This window comes from Lepisma saccharinum, chromosome 8, assembly GCF_977018435.1.
Source record: "Lepisma saccharinum chromosome 8, izLepSacc3.1, whole genome shotgun sequence".
Lineage (NCBI taxonomy): Eukaryota > Metazoa > Arthropoda > Insecta > Zygentoma > Lepismatidae > Lepisma > Lepisma saccharinum.
Window position 1 is genome coordinate 75,939,004 of NC_139236.1, and position 21,032 is coordinate 75,960,035.

General features: G+C 36.0%; 1 protein-coding gene across 4 annotated transcripts in view; it reads right to left on the bottom strand.

Moving 5' to 3' along the window:
• Positions 1-7,494: 7,494 nt before the first annotated feature.
• NKAIN (Sodium/potassium-transporting ATPase subunit beta-1-interacting protein) overlaps positions 7,495-21,032 on the bottom strand; it is a 53,199-nt gene continuing 39,661 nt past the window's right edge. For 2 of the 4 annotated variants that reach the window (XM_083126968.1, XM_083126969.1), the window contains exons 2-6: positions 20,509-20,646; positions 19,996-20,076; positions 19,150-19,350; positions 14,069-14,129; positions 7,495-9,036 (exon numbers count right to left, since the gene is read on the bottom strand). In XM_083126968.1, coding sequence (XP_082983094.1) covers positions 8,318-9,036; positions 14,069-14,129; positions 19,150-19,350; positions 19,996-20,076; positions 20,509-20,646 — 1,200 coding nt within the window. In that variant the 3' untranslated portion in view covers positions 7,495-8,317. Of the gene's footprint in view, positions 9,037-13,151; positions 13,231-13,348; positions 13,386-14,068; positions 14,130-19,149; positions 19,351-19,995; positions 20,077-20,508; positions 20,647-21,032 lie in introns of all 4 variants that reach the window. The other 2 variants (XM_083126970.1, XM_083126971.1) reach the window with 2 other exon arrangements.

The following is a 21,032-nucleotide window of genomic DNA, read 5'->3' on the forward strand; positions in this document are numbered from 1 at the left end:
GAACGAAAATCACAGCCCCACCTTTTTTTTTGTCTGGTACCTAGAAAGGTTGTGTTGTTTCTCCCGAGAGATCTAATCTTACTAGTTAATCTTGTAACAGACAATGCTCCACTAGACACGTATAAAATCCAACATTCATTCTGCCCGATTATCTCCGGACTTTTGCTGGCGCCAGTGTAACTGGTGTCAAGATTCTTCGAGTTTCGCTTGCAATAAGCGAGAGATTGTTTTCCTTTCCACAGGTCTCGGTGCAAACGGCTTTCTCATGAACTAGAATTGTAAGAATTTCCTGGAAAAGCAACGACTGTGCACAATTGAAAGAAAGTAACATTATTTTTTGTGAAAACGTTTTCATGTTCTATTTTCCTTCTCACAACACGCGTCCTGTGCATAACAGGTTGTATAATTACCAGGATAAATGGTGTTACCATCTCCTAGGCATCTTTGTGTCCGTTTGAGCTCCGTTTAAGCAGAAAATTGGGGCAAATTCCAATAACGACCCCTTCGAAATAACAACCCTTTTCCCGGGAACTGTGAAAGGTCGTTGAATCGAGAGTTGACTGTATTTGAAAATTACATCCAAAAGGTAAAATGTGTTATGGTACAGCTATTAAATGTAGTAGTTTCGAAAGCATCACAATCCAGCTTACCCACAGTTAAGATAGCAATAACCAGTTCAGATCAGTGGCATATCCAAGGAGGAGTTCGTGGGGCCATAACCCCCCCTCCTTTGGCTCAGTATTCATAAAAAAAAAGAGAGAATCAAAGGCAGGAAAAGATGAAAAAATGAGGGCTGACTACTACAAAAAAATATATGTAACTTGTCCTTTCGAAAATCCTGGGCACATCACTGGCTCAGATTTGAAAAGGTGTCTATGCTCCAGAAAAGTACAACCCAGAACAACAAGACAATGAACCTTTGTATACTCTCACAACATGCGATTACTTTGTTGATTAAACTCCAAATACCGAATCAGACTGTACAGTACTAAGGCTTTTTGAATGTAAAAAATATCACATTTAGTAAGTAATACATGCCAGAGAGCCATGTGCCAAAAAATGCATAAAGCTTTCCTTTACTTTTCACTAACATTATACCAAAAATATATTTACTAGCAACAAAGTGTAAATGTTAGCTGCAGATTGATATAAAAACATTAAACTGCCCATGAAAAATTACATAAAAGTTACAAAATGACATAATTCAAGATTCAACTGTTTATGGCCTGGCACATACCTAGGTCTTCCCAGTGAAGGTATATTGCTTTTTGTTTGTAAACAAACACATCATTTAATTTTCTGATAATTATAAATATCGCCCACTGAACATATACATTATTGCAGGTATTAAATATGCATTTTACTCACAAAAAAAGTGATTCAAACTTAAGATTGAAAAATCTCCAAGACTTTCATACACCTACGAAACTGTATATTCTTTCTGATTTTGAAGACACGATTTGGTGTTGTGTCAACATCCATAGTTTTAATGTTGTACTTTTGAATATTACCTTGAAACAAACACAGTGAGTATATTTGTATAAACATAACTAACTCCATAGATTTAATAATGAAGGTTTAGCTTATTTACAATTGGCTTAATTTCTGTTTCCTCTCTATTTGTTGCATGTAGAGAAAGCAACATACATGACATTCTTTATATTGTGACTTATTCCAACATATCAAGCTTTGAGAAGACACTTATACACCTGAACTACCTGATATTAACCACAAAAGTATATGTATGCATACACAAATAACAGTCACAATAGTACAACTACGGTTCTGTAATATATATTGTTCTTTTGGTGTGATTTTTTATTTTTTGATTTCACATTGCATATTTATACTGAAAGTATATTACCATGATCATGTTTTAGTCATGAAAGTACACATATGATAATATTGAAGAGGCCAGATTAGCTTTAGAATTCCAAATTTTCTTTACTTCATGTGATCAGATAACATAATTTTATAGTATGCTCAGAGACAAGTCAACCTTGCAGCAACATTTCACAAGTCAAGACATGCATATTCATGTAGAACATAATTCTACTTAAACAGGTTCTATTTGGACACAACTGCCTACCTGCAACAAAATAATTATTAATTTTCAAACAAGTGTTTTCATAGTTTTTCTTGTATGTACGCATTGCTTGCATTGTAGAATTATTATTTTCCTATAGTTTACGGTTATTACAAGCATAAGAAAACAGTTTTTCGTTGTGACGTTTCAGGAGAACACACACTCCCTTCTTCAGACATTTATTTTCATTTTGACTGTCGAAACAAACAACACATAACAATGGATGTGTATCAACAAGTATGGACATGATCAGTTACAGATGAACTTGGAACCATAGATTTGCAGATGCGTAGCAGGTAGGGATGTGACGAAGTTGAAAATTTACCGATGCTGATGTACTCACCGATAATATTTGAAACCGATACCGATGCCAATATTTAACTGATTCCGGTAAGATTATTAAACAGAAATGGGATGTTATTTTCAGCATGACAAAAATAAATTTGCTATGTACATTTCTATTGGATATCATATGTACCTAGTCTTACCATAAATACTGTCACAAAGTTTTAAGTAAATTGACACAAAATGCTGAGAGATATTGTAATATCCTAATAACATTACTGAAATGGATGCATGACAAATCAAAATCACAAATTATTATTCAAAATGGCCACGCTTAGCAGGCACACATTCCGTAAGTCTTTGTGGCCACGCATCAAATGAATTACGCAACACATCGACTGGAAAATGAGCAACTGCCTTCAGAAGAGACCGCTTTAAACTTTCAATATAGGATATCTCTTCTTGCAAGCCATCTGCTGAAGCTTGGACCACAATTTGTAGTCCAAAGGGTATAGGTCCGGACTTGCAGAAGGCCAATCTGAAGTGGAAATGAAGTCTGGAACATTTGCCTCCAGCCACTGCTGTGTTGTTCGGGCCCCATATGTTGGGGCCGAATCCTGCTGGAAGCTCCAGTTCTGACCATGGAAGAGAGTGTTGTTGACATTCTTGACTAGTCTCACAAGCACTGTCTGCTGGTACACTTTGGCTGATGTTTTGACCCCTTTTTCACAGAAATGGAGCGTGCTCTCATAGCAAATGTTGATGTGTTGCGTAATTCAATTGATGCGTGGCCACAAAGACTTACGGAATGTGTGCGTGCTAGGGCGGCCATTATGAATATTGATTTGTGATTTTGATTTGTCATGCATCCATTTCAGTAATGTTATTAGGATATTAAAATATCTCTCAGCATTTTGTGTCAATTTACTTAAAACTTTGTGACAGTATTTATGGTAAGACTAGATATATACATATATATTCTCAAGAGATGAGAATGTACATTTGCATCTACAAAATGTTATGTGAACCTTTAAGAAGAACATGGATTCTCAAGAGATTAAACATTAGTACACAAGCAGTTCTTTGAAATGCAAAATGAATTCCTGTTCTGCCAGATTCAAATTCAGAAACACGAGATTTGGAAGCACTTGGTGAAGTAACCTACTTCTTCTCTTATCTCAAATCTGTTCAGCAACACTGAACACTCAATCACTGAATACTGATGCAGCAGGTATGCCCAAGTATTTTCTCAGCACTTGCTTCAGGTTTGAATATTCATTTTTGAATTTCCAATACAACAGCAGATCCTGGTTCAGCAATGTACTGTTTTATTTCAGATTTATAGTTAGGTTGATCCTCTGAATGAGTTTGCAATAATTCTATTACAAAATCTCTACAATAATGACTAATCATAACCAAATTTTCAATAAATCTTACAAAACTAGAATATAAAACTTATTAGAAGGTAAAAACTATAGTATAATCTGTACTGGTTTAAATATCGGATTTTTGCCGATGTGTCAATTTCGGCCGATTTTCATACATCTGTAATCGGCTTTGGCACATCCCTAGTAGCAGGGAAATTGAATATAGTTGTCAATTTTCACAGTTCTTACGACATGCATGGCTCTCTGATTCATGACTGACACAGATTAATACATCAAACACTGTATTAACTATGAACAATAACAAACATAAAAACATAATGCACACTGCTTACGGACATCAAGAATGTATTGCCAAGATATCCCAAACAAGACTTCCTTATTTGGACAATATCATAAGCTCGGTGGCAAAATACATCAGAAATTCTCCAACACGACCCTTGGTAATGAATATAAAACCAAGGTTTGTATATAGAGTACAGAGTTCTGTTGTAAAGAGCAAGACTCAATTCCTGCATGTCTTATTAACTGATGTTACGTGAAGATGGAGCTATATCTGATCAAATCCCATCTCCATATGGTGGTAAAAACAGGATTTACCAAAGACAAATACTTTAAGTGAAAATCTACCAAAAAATTAAAAGCAATGGGGTAGAAAGACAAGTAGCTACCACTACTTGCCTGCACCGAGGTGTTCAGGGTGCAGAAATATAGAACTTAGATCCTGAAATGAAACCAGCCTTTCCAAGCAAGTCGCACAGGACGGCACCATCAGTTACAGTGGTTGGTCCTACACCCAAAAGACTTCCATGCGGGAAAGTAAAACAGATTATAAAAGATTGGTCCTATCATTATTAAGCATACTGGTCACATACACAGGAGGTAGGCCAAAATCCTTGGAGTGGTATGTGTACCTTGACAATAGTGCAAATGAGAGCTTCATGCAGGATAGCATTTTTGAAGCTGAAATATTGATTCCGGAAATGAAGAATGTTGCTCACACGCACACTCTAGACAGGCACTAAAATTCATACAAAGCTTACGTATAATCAAATTAGGCAAAACAAAAATAAATTGTTTTAAACATGATACTGGTTGGCTTTAATCATTCTGTTTAAAGAAAAATAACATGCAGATGAAGATAAAAATTTTCGCTTCAAAATATTTAAAGGGTTACTTGTACACTACCATAAAAAGTAAGAGGGTAATAGTCTGTAGCTTGTGAAAAAATATTTACTGAATGCTACTTTTTATGTATATTCTGGTTTTCAAATTATATAAAAATAGATTTCAACCATGTTTATGCCATGAATTAAAATTGTGCATATTATCTTTTCTAACACAAGTAAAATGCTAACCTTATTTTGATTTTTCATGCAAGTTTTCATACATCATGATAAATCCATCTTAGCGTTTGTAATTGTATATCAGAATGGAGGAATGGTAGATTGATTGTTTTAACATATACTGTGTGAAAAGGTGATTATACACGAGAACTTCTGCCATTTGTTAAGCAGTGGTATCACTTTTGAACATATCATATGTTAAATTTATATTACTGGACATGGAAGAGGTTTTGTTTAATACCTCAGATTTTATGAATGGGTGCAGTATGCATTATGTTTGTTATTGTTCATAGTTAGTACAACATCTAAGTCTCTCTAGTCTCATAGTCCAAGATAAAACCTTGCTGCAAGATTAAGTTGCCTCTGAACATACGTGTAAACACAATTTGCATTTTCTACAACATGCTTTGGTTATCAGAACCAATCCCTACCACGTGCTTGCTAATATAGTCACGTTCTGGTATAACTTCACAAAAAGCAAAATGCCATTGCATAGGTTCAGTACAGTTTCGATCATCACACCATTATCTGATGCAATTAGTACAAAACATGCCGAGAAATCAACAATGTAGTCCCTTCCAAAAGTTAAGTGTTGTTAAAAATCAATACAAAATAAGGTAATTACAGTACACTGTACACAAATATACAAAATCACATGTCAGAAATTTTCTTTGGTTTTACTTAACTCTATTTCTGCCTACTTGAGCAAAAATAGTAATAATTAATAACAGTGGCGGCAATTGGGTTCCAAAACTGAGGGGGCAAAGTGACAAAACTAGGGGTCTTTCTCTTGGCAGATAAGGTTTAGCATAGTGAGGGAGCAAAATTTGCAAAATGTTGGGGGGAGGGGGGGTAACTGCCCCCTCGCAGCCCCTAATCGCTGCCACTGATTAATAACATTTAGAAGTTGGCAGTTGCAATGTAACACAATGAGGCCACTGATCATCAAAACATCTGCACACATGTTTGCAATTTCGTAATAAAGGAGAGCATCGATATACGATTTTCCAAATTTAAATTCAAGCTTCTTAACATTTCATGTATAACAAACTCAATTAAATAATTATGCTACAATTGGTGATTTTTGAAAAGGTATTCAATATATATTTATCAAATAACATTCCATTGCCAATTCATGATTTACTGCCTTTTATTAATTACTATTTTATACATATTTCTGGTACATATCTTTTTTATATAACATTTCAACAATATCAAACACAAATTTTGAAATAACTGTTTCCACGGGTTATGACTGATAAAATTGAAATGGTGTATAAAAAAGACAATATGTAACAGAAATATCAATAAGTGATATCAGAAGTGATATCTCTATACATAAGTATATATTACTTATGTGAAATTTTCAAATTTCATATTTCCATGTTGCACAATTTAATGGTTAAATTCTATTAATTTAGAAGACCCTCTGCCTTCATTCACTAAGGGTACGGCGTCTCTTCATATCAAAATTTCACGCATTGAACCACATCAGAACTGGAGAGGACAATGGGGTGCATGGGGAGACACACACGAATGAGAGAAGTTCACAATCTCGCACGATCTTCAGTATAAGGACCAGTGCAAGTGTCCCATCTCAACTTCATTCACCTGGCCGGATCAGAGAGCACAAGCAAAGCTGGCACAACTTGAGAGAGGTTGAAGGAAAACAGTGCCATAAATAATTCTCTACTTACCCTGGGACTCGTAATTTCTCAACTTTGTGAAGAACGTGGGAAATTTGTGAATTTCCGTGACAGCAAATTTAACCAGGATATTGCAATCGCCATTAAGGTGTGCAATGCGGAAATATGAAATTTCAAAATTTCATGTAAGTAATTTTAAACCGTGTTTACCGCATCCATCATGAATAAGTATATATGTTTCATTACAGTAAGTATGATTGCACTGAGTATTAGCTATGCACTTTTTATAAATAACTAGGTTTATTTTTTAATTAGGGGCAGTTTTGTACTCACGTTGGCAACACTGCGTGCTTGGCATCTTGCGCATGTGCGTTAGTTACAGACATACCTTGCACGTAAACAGATGCCATTTGCACCTTGTGAAATGCTTGCTGTGGTTGTGGTGGACAATGGAGGTGAAAATCCCGCCGAGTGTGAGATACGATCAGTGATCAGGTTTTTGACTGCGAAAAATGTGAAAGCGGCAGAAATTTATCGCCAGTTACGCGAGGTGTATGGTGAGAATGTTATTATTGAATGCAAGGTAAGTAAATGGGTACGTCTGTTTAAGGCCAGTCACACGAATGTTCATGACGAACCTCTATCAGGACGTCCCTCAATCATAATGGACTCATTGGTGCATGATGTTGAGAATGCGATACGAGCCAACCGCCGTTTGACAGTGTTTATGCCGAATAGGCATGCAGCCGTGTATTGCAACTCTCTCAAGAAACTTGCGATTATCACCTATTCCTCCACTTAAACACTTTCCTCGCTGGGAAGCGATTCAACAGCGCCGATGAAGCCAAAAAGACCGTGACGGATAGGCTGTCTGATCTGGCGGCAGATTTCTTTGATGAGGGTCTACAAAAGCTCATCTACCGCTACGACAAGTGTCTCAACAACTATGGGAACTACGTTGAGAAGTAGCTGAATGTACATATGAACAGCCACAGAGGTAATTAAATTTCTTCCTTTGCATGTTTTCATTTTATTTCAAAACGGCCCCTAATCAAAAAATAAACCTCGTATTTAATTACTTCCATTCAAATAGCAGCTTTCAATAAGAAAAGTTCTTCCATCATGTGAAGGCACCTAGTTTCTAAAAACATAATAAAAATCCTGTCTTTACTTCGTATAACCAAGTACAAAGTAAGATGCACTTTTACATACCTCAGAATGTTCTTCTGACCAACTAATTTCAAACATTAATTATGCCACACTTATAAACAATCTTTTCATATGACCAGTTATCAGGAGAACTTTGATTATTCCTTGTTATAAAAACTTCCATGTCATCACAAGTAACTTAAAATACACTTGATGTCATCATGTAAAACTAGCCAAAAATAGTACTACAAAAATGCCCCCTTTTGCATGTACAAAAGTTACAAAATTGAAGTACACTTAAGAATAATAAACATGGTAAAGTACAAATATTGCATAGCGTGAATCTTGCAGACATTTACCTAACTTAAGGTAACTTTTCATGTACCAGAACTTGAACCAAATGACTCGTTGATGAAGCTTTTAAATCACGGTTTCAGAGTCGAGACCTTGCAAATACACAGAGTGGACTGGTCCTGAGAATCCGTAACTACCAACGGAGTTCGAGTGAGAGGTATGATGGCCTGAACTGCGACGGTGACTATTGCGATGCAGTCCGCCAACAGGAACTTGGCCCGTAGCTTGTCCTGAATATCCCGAAATATGACCTGAATTCAAATTGTCCGCATGAATACTAGTCGGTCTCTGCCCATGATAGTTTGAGTAACTCGACCTGGCCGACGATGGTCTGTTTTCTAGGTCCAACGAATGGGTAGAGTTGGGGCGAGAACTTTGGTAAAGTGGGTTTGAGTGTCCTTTCAAGTGCCCTCCTGCGTTCGCGAGAGGAGACGTAGGCAAAAGGTTGGCAGTGCTCAGGTTGTTCATTATTTGAGGTTTGGCACGGAACCTCCCTGAATCGTTAGATGTCGACGAATCCAGCCCGTCGATAAGTCTTGCGACTGGATTGACGTGATTAGAACGCACACTACGGTTTGAGCTGCGGAAGCGAGACGAGTTCCGAGTGGAACCTCGAGATATGCTTCTTCGTTTGACTCGCCGTGGAGTCATGGGTCGTGAGAAGGGGGACGTGACTGCACCCACGGTGGTACCTTCATCTTCCAGGACATCAGGAGTAGAACTACGATCCTGATGTGGGCTGTATTCTATCGAGTAGAGGGATGTTGTTCTGCTTTTAGCTCGTGCTGTAAAATTTACAAAATATATTAGTTACAATATATATTTTCATAACAAGATGATATCATTAATATAGCCATAATCTCATTAAACCACTAAATGACATTTACTTTCATAAAGTTTTACAAACTAAGAAATAAATTGATTATGTATAACTGAGAATGAAGGGTTTTCAAGACAAAAAAAAAATAAAAAGGATTGTTTCTTTAATGCCATTGCATCACAATGATTAGGTTTACACAAAATAAAACAAAAAACATGCTTGTTACTAGACCAGAAGTTCATGCAATTACATACTGTATTAAAATTAATAGAAGTTCAGTTATCATTGTATGGAGCCTTAAAAGTCCAGTTGGTATGTGCCAATGTGTCCCATGTGACTGCCACATGGGGGACTGATTCAATTTGCAGAGTGAATGATCTAAGGTCATAATTTTGTCAACCTTCTTCTTGCATATAGCAGCTATGGGGTTCACCAAGGCTCTAATAAATTGGTACCAAGAGGTAGGGGGGGGGGGGGGTAAAGGTGACCAGAGTGTGCTACTGATCACATCACCTCCAAAAAATGACAGATCGTGTATCTGTGGGGTCCTACCTTCATGTCTCTAAATGGAACAGAGCAGTGAGTATGGGTAACTTTACCATTATCATTGTATGTTCACATTATATTGTATTCATGTGGAGTAAAAATCTTACCAACAAACACAATTTCATGTTAATTAAATAAATATCCACAAAGTCAATTAGAAGTAAAGATGGGGGTGACAAGCATAAGTCTCATTTGGATGTGTCCCCCAGGTAGAAGCTCCCACCTAACCTAATGTATATCCTCACGTGCAACATCTGTGGAAGCTTCCACCTGGGGGAAACATCCACAGCCTTGAACCTCCGCATCAACAACCACCGCTCCTCCACCCTAAACCTGGACTTTGCTGTTGCCATTCACACCAATCACCACAAAATTCCTTTTAATGACTGCTTCCAGGTAGCGATCGTCCACTCCTTGCCCCAATCCACCAACACCTCAATACGTAGCAGATGGGAGAGGGCCTACATATCCACATGAATGCAACCACATCCCCAGGCCTGAACAAGGCCACACAGTAACGCCCCTCATCCCCTATCCTCACCCTCAGCACCACCTTTCCCCAACCAACCCCACCTCCCACCACTCACAGTTTTCGACAAGCCTGGCGAAAGAACCATCTATATATTTTTTTGTGGCACTGTAAACACTTTTTTTTCGGGACCTGGCAACACTGCGGGTCATGCTTACTCTTCCTTCTTGTCACCAAGTTCTACAACGTCTCTCTACTCCTGAAGATGTGACATACCATCACGAAAATTTGAATTTTTTCTGTGTCCGGTGAGTGTTTCCTCTCTCACTATATATATATATATATATATATATATATATATATATATATATATATATATATATATATATATATATAAGATAAAGTGAATTACATGTTGTTGGAAGAAAAGTGAAGAAAAGGACACTAAATGAAAGTTATCAGTACTGTTGATATTTGTGTTTAGAGGATTTCAATATTTTCTCTCCCTTCTCATAAAAAATAAATTAATAGTTACATAAACTTGCCCACTTGTTAGTCAATTCGGATCGACCTGAAGATGTTTTCAGCTTGGCAGATCATTATTAATTGCAACTCATTCATTTTTTTTATTTTTTATTTTTTGCATAAAAGAGTGTGATAAATTGGAATAAGAACCACAAAATTATTATGAATAGAGGAAACTGCAGATATTGTGTTCAATCTTTTTGTCCTTGTGATAACCTCGTAACAAAGAAATACAAGCCACATTATTTTTAATCTGGTTCCCGTAAACATCTCTTCGCTCACACACAAACTTATTATTAAGAAAACTGCTGCAGACATTTCAAAAAAAGTGCTAGTGACAACAAGTGCAACATCATCTGAGTAGCACTTTCCTAAATATCATATTCTTTTTCCTTCATGCTTCTTTGCACCCTTCCTTCTACGACACCTTCTTACATATCTAAAACCCTGCAAGTGGTTTTTCTTATGTGCTAACTCTCCCTTCTTCATTGTTTTCGGCTCATCTTTCCAAGCTGTACCAAGGCGGAATAGCATTTCGCTGTGTTGGCACCTTAGCAACCACCACAGCAACCGGTTTTATACAGACAATACGGCCGCACCCATGAGCGGGACTAGCAAATGACTTTACCAGCATATTGAATAAAGAAACTAACACACGATTCTAATCCAGGAACCACAGAGAGATATTTCAAACTGAAATGAACTGAATATATGCTTACATTTAACAGAGACAACATGCTGGATCATCTTAATCAAACAATGAACTTCTTGTTAAATAGGAAAATATGAGGTGTACTAATATAATGTATAACATAACTGCATGAACTTCCACAGTCTATCAATTTCCATAGGAATTATTGGACGACACTCAAACGGCCAAAACTTCACAAACAATATTGCAACCTGGGCTGAGATTCATGCATAGTAACATGTACCAATAACACATTGCCATCTTCCATATAACAATGCAAAAAGCCATACACACAAACATGAACATTGCAGCATATATTGATTCAAGACATACAATAAATACAAACAATGCAAACATGATGGACATTGGATCTATAGAAGTTGGAGGACATATTTATAATTATCATGATTTTGAGCATAAAAAAATATGATAATGTTTGTTAGAGAATACATAAGCTTGAAATGCTTAACGAATGCATACAAAATATTAGAATCTTAATTATCTTCTTCACTGTAATGTTGAAAATAGTATAATAGCAAAGAAGTGAATATTTAATTAAAAGTTTGCATAACCATTGCTGTTTGTCACAAAATAATACAGGGTTTCTATAAATTAGTTATACAAAAGTAACCGTTAATTGTGAAGAAAGTGTATGTGTAACAGAAATGGTTTATACATCAATGAATACAGTATATCTTCAAGTTTTTTGTCGCACATTGTTAGTTGCAGATGTCGCCACTGGAGGCATAGGAGTTTGTTTATCTTACACAAGTACTGACTTGGATTAGTCGTGGTGGAACGATTTCATGGCCACCTCGTTTGCCTGATCTGACCTCCATGGATTTCTCTATCTGGGGTTACATTAAAGGACATGTGTTTGTTCCTCTTCCCAGCAACGTCGACGAGGTGGCCATGGAATCATTCCACCATGACCAATCCAAGTCAGTACTTGTGTAAGATAAACAAACGCTCACCCCTCCAGTGGCAGCATCTGAAACTAACAATGTGCAACAATAAACTTGAAGATATGCTGTATTCATTGATGTATAAACCATTTCGTTACACATACACTGTCATCACAATGAACGGTTACTCTTGTATAACTAATTTATAGAAACCCTGTACAATGCATGGTATCTTAAAATTAATTTTATGTCCGTGGTTGGAAAATCTTCTTCAGAGCCAGGTGCCAGAAAAAAAAATCAATGGCTAATGAAAATACGGCAATATTACAGCAAGACATTCCAGTCGCCATGGCGACCAGGCAAGCAAGATTTTTTTGAGCCCTAGGACTGAGCGAATGTTGATGCTGGTATATTAAGCAGCACATACCAGTGGTATCAGAAAGTATCAATTAAATTTAACCACTGATACCAGCGAATGCTTTTATGGAGTTTCGGAATCTCGCAGGGTTGCAGTCTAAATATCCTGGAAATTATACAAAACTGCATATTTCTTGTTCTTTTGGCAACAGCATCGCAGGGAGAAATGGATTCTGTGATAAAATAATAATCTTATGTGAAATTATGAATATTTGAAAGAAAAACTCTAGCAGCTTGAAGTAATATAGTTCCAATTAGAAACTGTTATAAATTTATAAATATTATGAACTACTTTAAATTATTTCAATTTCAACTAACGTCATTGGTCATCAGTGGGAAGTTAGCGGAATATTTTACCTCTCTTTAATAAATACATATGTGGTGAGAGGTATCACCACAACCATCTTTGAACAACTGCAAATATCACGGTAACACATGCAACTTGCATGCTTTTAATGAGGCTTTCGATCACTCTGTGTTAGGGAAAGACACACTTTTGACAGGGGGATGTATCCCATCTTACATACATGGGATGAACTGCTGTATGAGGTGGCTTACTAGAAGGATAATAGGCAGAGGTAGGATTGAACCCACCTATGAACTCGACTGTAAATAAAATATGAAAGAAAAATTAACAAGCTACAGAAAATAAAATATACACTGATATAACACTAAATTTATACTGTACGAGACAAGCATTCCGAGATTTACACACAGCACTTACCATACTGCGTGTACGTCAAATCCACCAATGAAATCAACTGTAACAAAAAGACAGAGTTGTATGGGAATTGATAAAAGTTAACTCATTGAAAAATTGTTTCTCTTCCAATGTGGTATGTAAGTGAAAGCTTATAAATGTGAGATTTGTTAACTTTAAAAGAAACCACTGTGAGAAGTACATTCTTTCAAAAAATAAATGTATTTTTTGCTCTCTTTTGCAATTATAGTCTTTTTTTAAATGCTATCAAAACTACAAAACGATGGAATCATGACAATGGAAGAATACATATTCACTGAAGATCTGGTACAAAAATGTATTTTATGAGGACTGAAATTTAAGCCTTTTAATATATGATTCTATCTTAAATATTGGGTCTTTATTGATGGATGCTTTATACACTATTCTTCAATCAAAAATTCAAAGCATGAAATTCTTCTATGCTTTGGTTCCACCTAATTATTTGATATATGACCAATTAGAAATTAAACAATGATAAAGATACATGTTCAAGACTCGATACGTCAGTTTATATAAAAAGCCTAAAAATCAGATAATATAACTTACACAGATAGGCTACATCACTCTGTGCACCATCAATGTGCTATTGTGGTTGATCACTTTGCCTAAAACTAGTTCTTGAAAGTACTAAAAATGTGAATAGTGCATATGTGCCAGCAACGTTAACATAATTTATAAATCTACAGAGACCAGCATACTTACAACTATCGTCTTCTTCCATAAAAAGATGTGTAAGAAAGATTCCACCAGCTGAGCCAAGAGCCTGCAACAATATATGTATTTTTAAGACATCATAATGGCATTAATTAATTAATACATGTGAGAATAAAAACTTCTTACGCTACATGCCGGCAAAGACATTTTAGTGAACCACTAAACAAATAAACAGCATGATAAAAAACACATCACCAATTGTCACCACTTCCTTTTTAGCATATGTGATGTAAAGGAGTGTGTGCATATAATTAAAAACCCAAATAACCTCAATGATAACACGTACGAGAACCTTTATTCCTTTTGAAATAATACCATCAAATTGAATTATCAATCTTCTTCTGATATCTACTCCAACCCACCAGCACCTGCCAACACTGGATGACTGTGGCGACATCTTCTTTCTGACACAGCAAGTAGTGACATTGGAGTTGCTGCTTCTTGTATCTCTCAACCAACCCTGATGATGACCGAGATGGAGTCGAAAGCCTAGACAGATTGTTAATGTTGTTTTTATTATGCTGTTTGTATGTTTTATGTTGTGGTTCACTAATTATACATATTGCTGCAGAAATAAAATCATCCATACAGAATTAAACAGTCACACAGATTAGCAATAGCAGTTATGTTCATAAAAAGAACTAACGTGAATTCCTATTTTAACTCGAGGATCAATAATTTTATTTGATAAAGTGAATATATCTGGCCACTCATGTTATTAATAGGGTTGAACCAATATCAATACCAATGTAGTGAAAGTATCGGTTGAAATTTAATACCTGATACCCACCAATACTTTTATGGGGTCAGGACGTTTTATGGAGTTCACATAAATGCTACATAACATGTTCTCAGAGTCTAAATATTCTGGAATTTATGCAAAATGCATAGTTTTAATTATTTCAGCAAAAACAGTGGGAAAAACTAGATTTTGTAACTGAATGATTATCTCACATGAAATTATGATTATTTTAAAGCAAACCCTTTGTTTAAATGCTTTGTTATAGTTACAATATAAACTTATGCATTAAAATTTACAAATACTTGTAACTGTTTTGAATTATTACAATTTTCATATCGGTGTCAGTATTGGTAGGAACTACATTCAAGTCAAAATATATCACCTCAGTCTTAATTATTAAACCTTCAATATGTTATTCAAAAAATATTGTGCAATATTAATATACAGCATGTAACAAAAGTCCGGGAACACTAAAAAAGTTATTGTAGCCAAACGAGTAGCATTACAAAGTGACAAAGAACATCATTTCAAAGAGTAAAGTTGTAAGTTCTTTTCCTCATTGCAGGTGTTATGTGTAGTTCCATGTATCATCGATAGGTGGTGTCATAATCAAGATGGTGCTTTCTGCATACTAGAATTTGACAAAACAAAGAGTGCAACGGATGTCCAACGAAAATTTAGGATGAAGTACGGGAAAGCTGCACCAATCAGGAAGGCACTCTTTGTTTTGTCAAATTCTAGCACGCAGAAAGCCTTCTCAGCTCCAGAAAGCACCATCTTGATTATGACACCACCTAGCGACAATATATGGAACAACACGTAACACCGACAATGAGGAAAAAACTTACAACTTTACTCTTTGAAATGATGTACTTTTTCACTTTGTAATGCTACTCATTTGGATACAATATATTTTTTTTAAATTGTTCCCGGACTTTTGTTACATGCTGTATATACAGGGTGGCTACAGACAATCAGAAATGAAATTCCTGGACTTCCCAGGTTTTCCAGGACAAATTTTGCATCTTTTCCCTGACAATTTTGAACTAAATCCACATATTTGTACATGGAAAATAAACTCATACAGCTTTCAGGTATGGACTGTATTAAGTATCTATATTAGCTTACTTAATTTCTCAAGGATTCATATTCGTACCCATTTGGATACAATATATTTTTTTTAAATTGTTCCCGGACTTTTGTTACATGCTGTATATACAGGGTGGCTACAGACAATCAGAAATGAAATTCCTGGACTTCCCAGGTTTTCCAGGACAAATTTTGCATCTTTTCCCTGACAATTTTGAACTAAATCCACATATTTGTACATGGAAAATAAACTCATACAGCTTTCAGGTATGGACTGTATTAAGTATCTATATTAGCTTACTTAATTTCTCTAGGATTCATATTCGTTCCCAAAAATATTGAATTTAAAAAATTATTACAATTCACAAGCTTGGGAGGGATTTTTACAGGGCTTTATCATTTGCAAGCAGGATTGAATAAAATATTTGATTATTTTTAAAGTTAGAGTAAATTAGTTGTCTTTAATTAAGAAATTTTGTAATTGCTCGTCCTTCTAAGCCCTTCTCATTATTAAATGTTGATATTTCGCCTGCTCCTTACAAGAATCATGACTGCAAACTTATTTTTGAAGCATTAACGCTTGTATCCTAAGCCCCACGACAGGTTAACCTTGCAGCAACTTTTCGCATATATTGACCCAAACGTGCACGCAGAAAATAGTTCCGCTGCAATACTGCGGATTTTGTCACTATATGTGATATGAACAGCTCAGCGGTTAAGGTGAGACTGGCACGGTGATGCTGAGTGCCACTCTAGAGTGGATTGATACATAAAACCTGCTGCTAACTTAACCTGTCGCGGGGTTTACATCTCTTTTCTATATAAAGCAAACAAACAACTTATTCCATGCACACATGATTGAGATATTGGTATGGTGAATTCATGGCTTGTTTGATGTATGTGAACATGGCAACACATGGCATCTGCTTGGCACCCAAACCCCTAACATATTTTAAACCTGCTCCTCGGGACTAAACTTTCTGAAAGTGAAGCAATCGAATTGTACAAAACAGTGTCATACTACGTTACATTATCAATGTGACTTCTCTTTCAGTACAAACATTCACAGTATATCCAAGTACCGTGAAACTGACAACATACTGTTACCTATATTGCCGGCAAAAAGTGTTTATTTAACATGCTGGTAAGGTGCGGATTACTCACAATTAAATATAAACTTTAAGCTAAAAGATTAAAAAATCGGCAACTTACGTGTGTGAGTATGAGATATTTTTCGTACTACGTTTCGGAGGTTACACTACCTCCTTCTTCAGGTTGAAACGTTGTTATTCAGACACCTGACATGGTGTCTGAATAACAACGTTTCAACCTGAAGAAGGAGGTAGTGTAACCTCCGAAACGTAGTACGAAAAATATCTCATACTCACACACGTAAGTTGCCGATTTTTTAATCTTTTAGCTTAAAGTTTACAAGTGTTTATTTATATATACACATTAAAAACTTAACGCAAGTAATTTATAGCAGGGAAATCTACTGCACTGCCCAGGCATCTGATTTTGCTAATAAGACATAAGATAGGAACATGCTGTTAATAACAGCGTCCATAAGTTTATATACGAGGCACGTCCAGAAAGTAAGTTCCGATATCATTGGAGCACAACATGCACTTACAGATAGGAAGAAGTCGTATCTGTAATGTGGTGCAATAGCATTGTTGTGAAGGGAGTCAATTTAAGAACAGTGTTATACCATGGCCAAGCTATCTCCTGACTGTATTCACAGCGCAGAATGGTAATTTTGGCTAAATCCTTTTTTATCTAGGCAATGGAGGAGGGATTCTACGGTTGCAGACTGTTGCTCAAAGAGTGGGGGAAGCGGTAGGCCTAATTGGCTGTTTGACTGCAAGTTTCTTCATAGGTAAAAGTGGCAATATCGGGTCACTGCCATAAAGACGAGTCCTGCACCAGGAGTTAGCTTGGTTGATTGATATGCTTTATTTTACTTCGCTTTTTGTGCCACTTTGGGCTAATTTGCGAAGATGGGGATGAGTGATGACATGATGAAATTAATGAATGGACACTCACAAACATGCATGCCCAGGCTGGGATTCGAACCCAGGACCCCTGGTGTTGTAGCACGATGTCCTCACCACTGCACCACAGGGGCCAGCAGGAGTTAGCTTGGCTTAACTCTATGAGAAAGATGACAGTCCTCATATACCGACTGCATGATGTAATCAGATATTTGCACGTTCAGAAGCGGCCAACAGAGATCCACCGGAACTTGTGAGGTGTAAGGACTTGATGCCATAAGCGACAGTATGGTCAGACGATGGTGCAGACAATTCATGGAAGGCAGATCCGCCATGCATGCCCACCTGACCGCTCTATTGCGTCACTAAGTGGGAGCCCCAACCTCACTTTCATCTCTTCCTTCAGCTGAAGCAAGTTTCTGGCAGGACATATGTATTGACATTAACGCTGCTGTACAGACGGTTCTGCTTTTTGGAGGCAGGCACATGACACGGGAATACAAAATTTAGTGCCACACTACAAAAAATACCTGAAGAATGGTGGTGAATGTGTCAAAAAGTAAGTTATGGGTCACTGTAATTAAGATAATAAAATGTCAATTATTACCGTCGTTTGTGTTTCAATTTATGGCTAATTGGAACGTACTTTCTAGACTGTCCTCGTATAAAGCTTCAGCCTGTTAAATACAATAATAGTAGATAAAAATAAGTTCCTTTAGAATGTCCACACAATGCCGTACTATGGTTTTGGACATTTGTCGGACGGTACCAGAGTGGGTGTGCCCTTCTGATCAACAGGTCCGACCCCTTATAGCTCCCATACACAAGGGAAAAAAATATCAATACATTTTAAATATGAGGTTCATCAAATGTATCTGCCTCACTGTAAATTTCTCCTCCCCCACCTCTTCACCTTCCATCACTTGTTTCTGGCAACATGGTTGTTTTCAAAGCATAATAGACCTAAAAGTTTATGCCAAAGGCTGGCAAGATGATTTCCCATTTAAGTGCAGCACTTATTACGACTTCAAAATCAAATGTCTGGCAGGTTCATTGCATCACATCACATCTACAGTTCAACAAAGAAACATTTGTCAATCAAGACAAAATTCCCTGACTTTTTTGACTTCTTCAATTCCCTAACTTTTTCAGGTCTGTCGCCACCCTGTATATAATAATGAACAATTCCTATTTGTTGGTCTCTGTACAATATAAAACTAATCAAACATCTTCAAAATACTCACAGATAAAAGGCACTGAATAGCTGCATGTATCACTTCAACATACTGGTAATCCAACACACATCCCAAAACCCTCTCAGGCCGTATTGGTCGAAACGGATCATTTTCCAGTGTGATGTTCGTAGGATAAACTGGCTTGCAGCCAGCTCCATTCACCTCCCACCAGCTTACACTACCTGTTCCCATATTTAACATGTCACTGTCCTGAAAGAGATACATAAGTCTTTGTAGTTATACTCAACACAATCTTAAGAAAGATGAATTATCGTCAAAGTATACCGTTTTGGACTGTGTTTTAAGTATGTGAAATATTGGACTGTGCTTAAGTAAGTGTTGTGTTATGTATTTGCTTGTACGTGTGTAAGGGCAAAAATATGTATGTATGTGTGAGTGTGAGTGTGTGTGTCCGTATCTATAGGTTAGATTACCTTTCTTATATGTAATTTATCTTTGTATTTTTTTTTATTTCTCTGTAATTTTTTATATTTTTTTTTCTTCCTTTTTTTTAATATGTTAATTATTTTCATATTCAATTCTTTTTGTAAACATGGTCAAGTGGAAGAAAAGGCTCCACAGCCTTAACTTCGCCATGTAAAAGAAGACGAAATAAATAAAAAATAAATAAATAAGAAAAGCGTCAAAAATAGAAAAGGGAATAAAACAAAATTTAAAAAAATATTTTCTCTGTTTTAAGAACATAAGTAAAAAGCCTGTTTTTCTGGTACAATTGTAATTTTCTTATTGTATGTCCCTAAGTTAATCATGATGATAAGTGATAATTAAATGAAGTATCTTTTATCTTTTGTATCGTTCAATTTATCATCAATTTACAAAAAAAAATATACTCACTTTATTTAAAACTCCAACATTTAAGTAGAAACACATAACAAAAACATTCCATCCAATCCAGAAGATACTCCAAACTGTGTACTGCAAAAGGAGGAAAATATTAGCAATATAAAGGATAATAATATTGACAATTAATACTGTGGTAACAACATCTAAGCCACTTATTAAATATAATAAAATATAAAAAGTAATAATAAATCACTAAAACCAACCAGTTTCAATCAATTGCAGTTAAACAACTGCAATTCACAGTTTTTTTTATTTTTGCAATCTGGTTTTCCATTTCCAATACAGAAGTTAAGAAGTTATTTCAAGTTTCTAAACATGATTGATTGATTTGGTTTATTTTACTTCACTTATCTGTGTGAACCACAGAGGGCAGCGCAATTAGGCTAGAAAATTATCAAGTACAATCATCATTTATTGCTTAATATGACTACACTGGAATGACAAGCAGCACAAAAATATTAAACAGAAATACTAATAATTATCATTCCTTGATACTATACTTACAGTTATAATGTACTTTGGTCTGTACTGGAAAGCTCCAAAAAATCCAAATATCACAAAAATTAGTTGGAAAAAGTTGGCAAGGATAGGAACCCACATGAAACCAAGGAATTCAAAAACTTGTCGTTCCACAGTTGCGATCTGTAAAAGAAAATACTGCCATTAACAAACAGTTTCAGCAATTTAATATGTACCATTTAAATAGTGAACATTAAGAAACGTCACATAAGCCAGATTTATACTCTTATGATGGCATAAACGTAAGAAAAACTACAGATGTATTTTACACACAAAGCTGTGTCAAAATGAACAACAGAAATGTTGAATTCCATTTTAGCACTTCGAAAGATTATGAACAAAAGAAATGGTCAAAGTGATGCATAACTATGTCTGTTTCCTACATCTCTTAAATCAGGGTGCGAAATTTCTGGTCGCCAGTTTTGGGCTGGCGACTAAAATTTTGTTGTTTCAAATGTGTGTCAAACATGCCTCAAGACTGCTTCTCTGCATGTTTTCGACACCTTGGG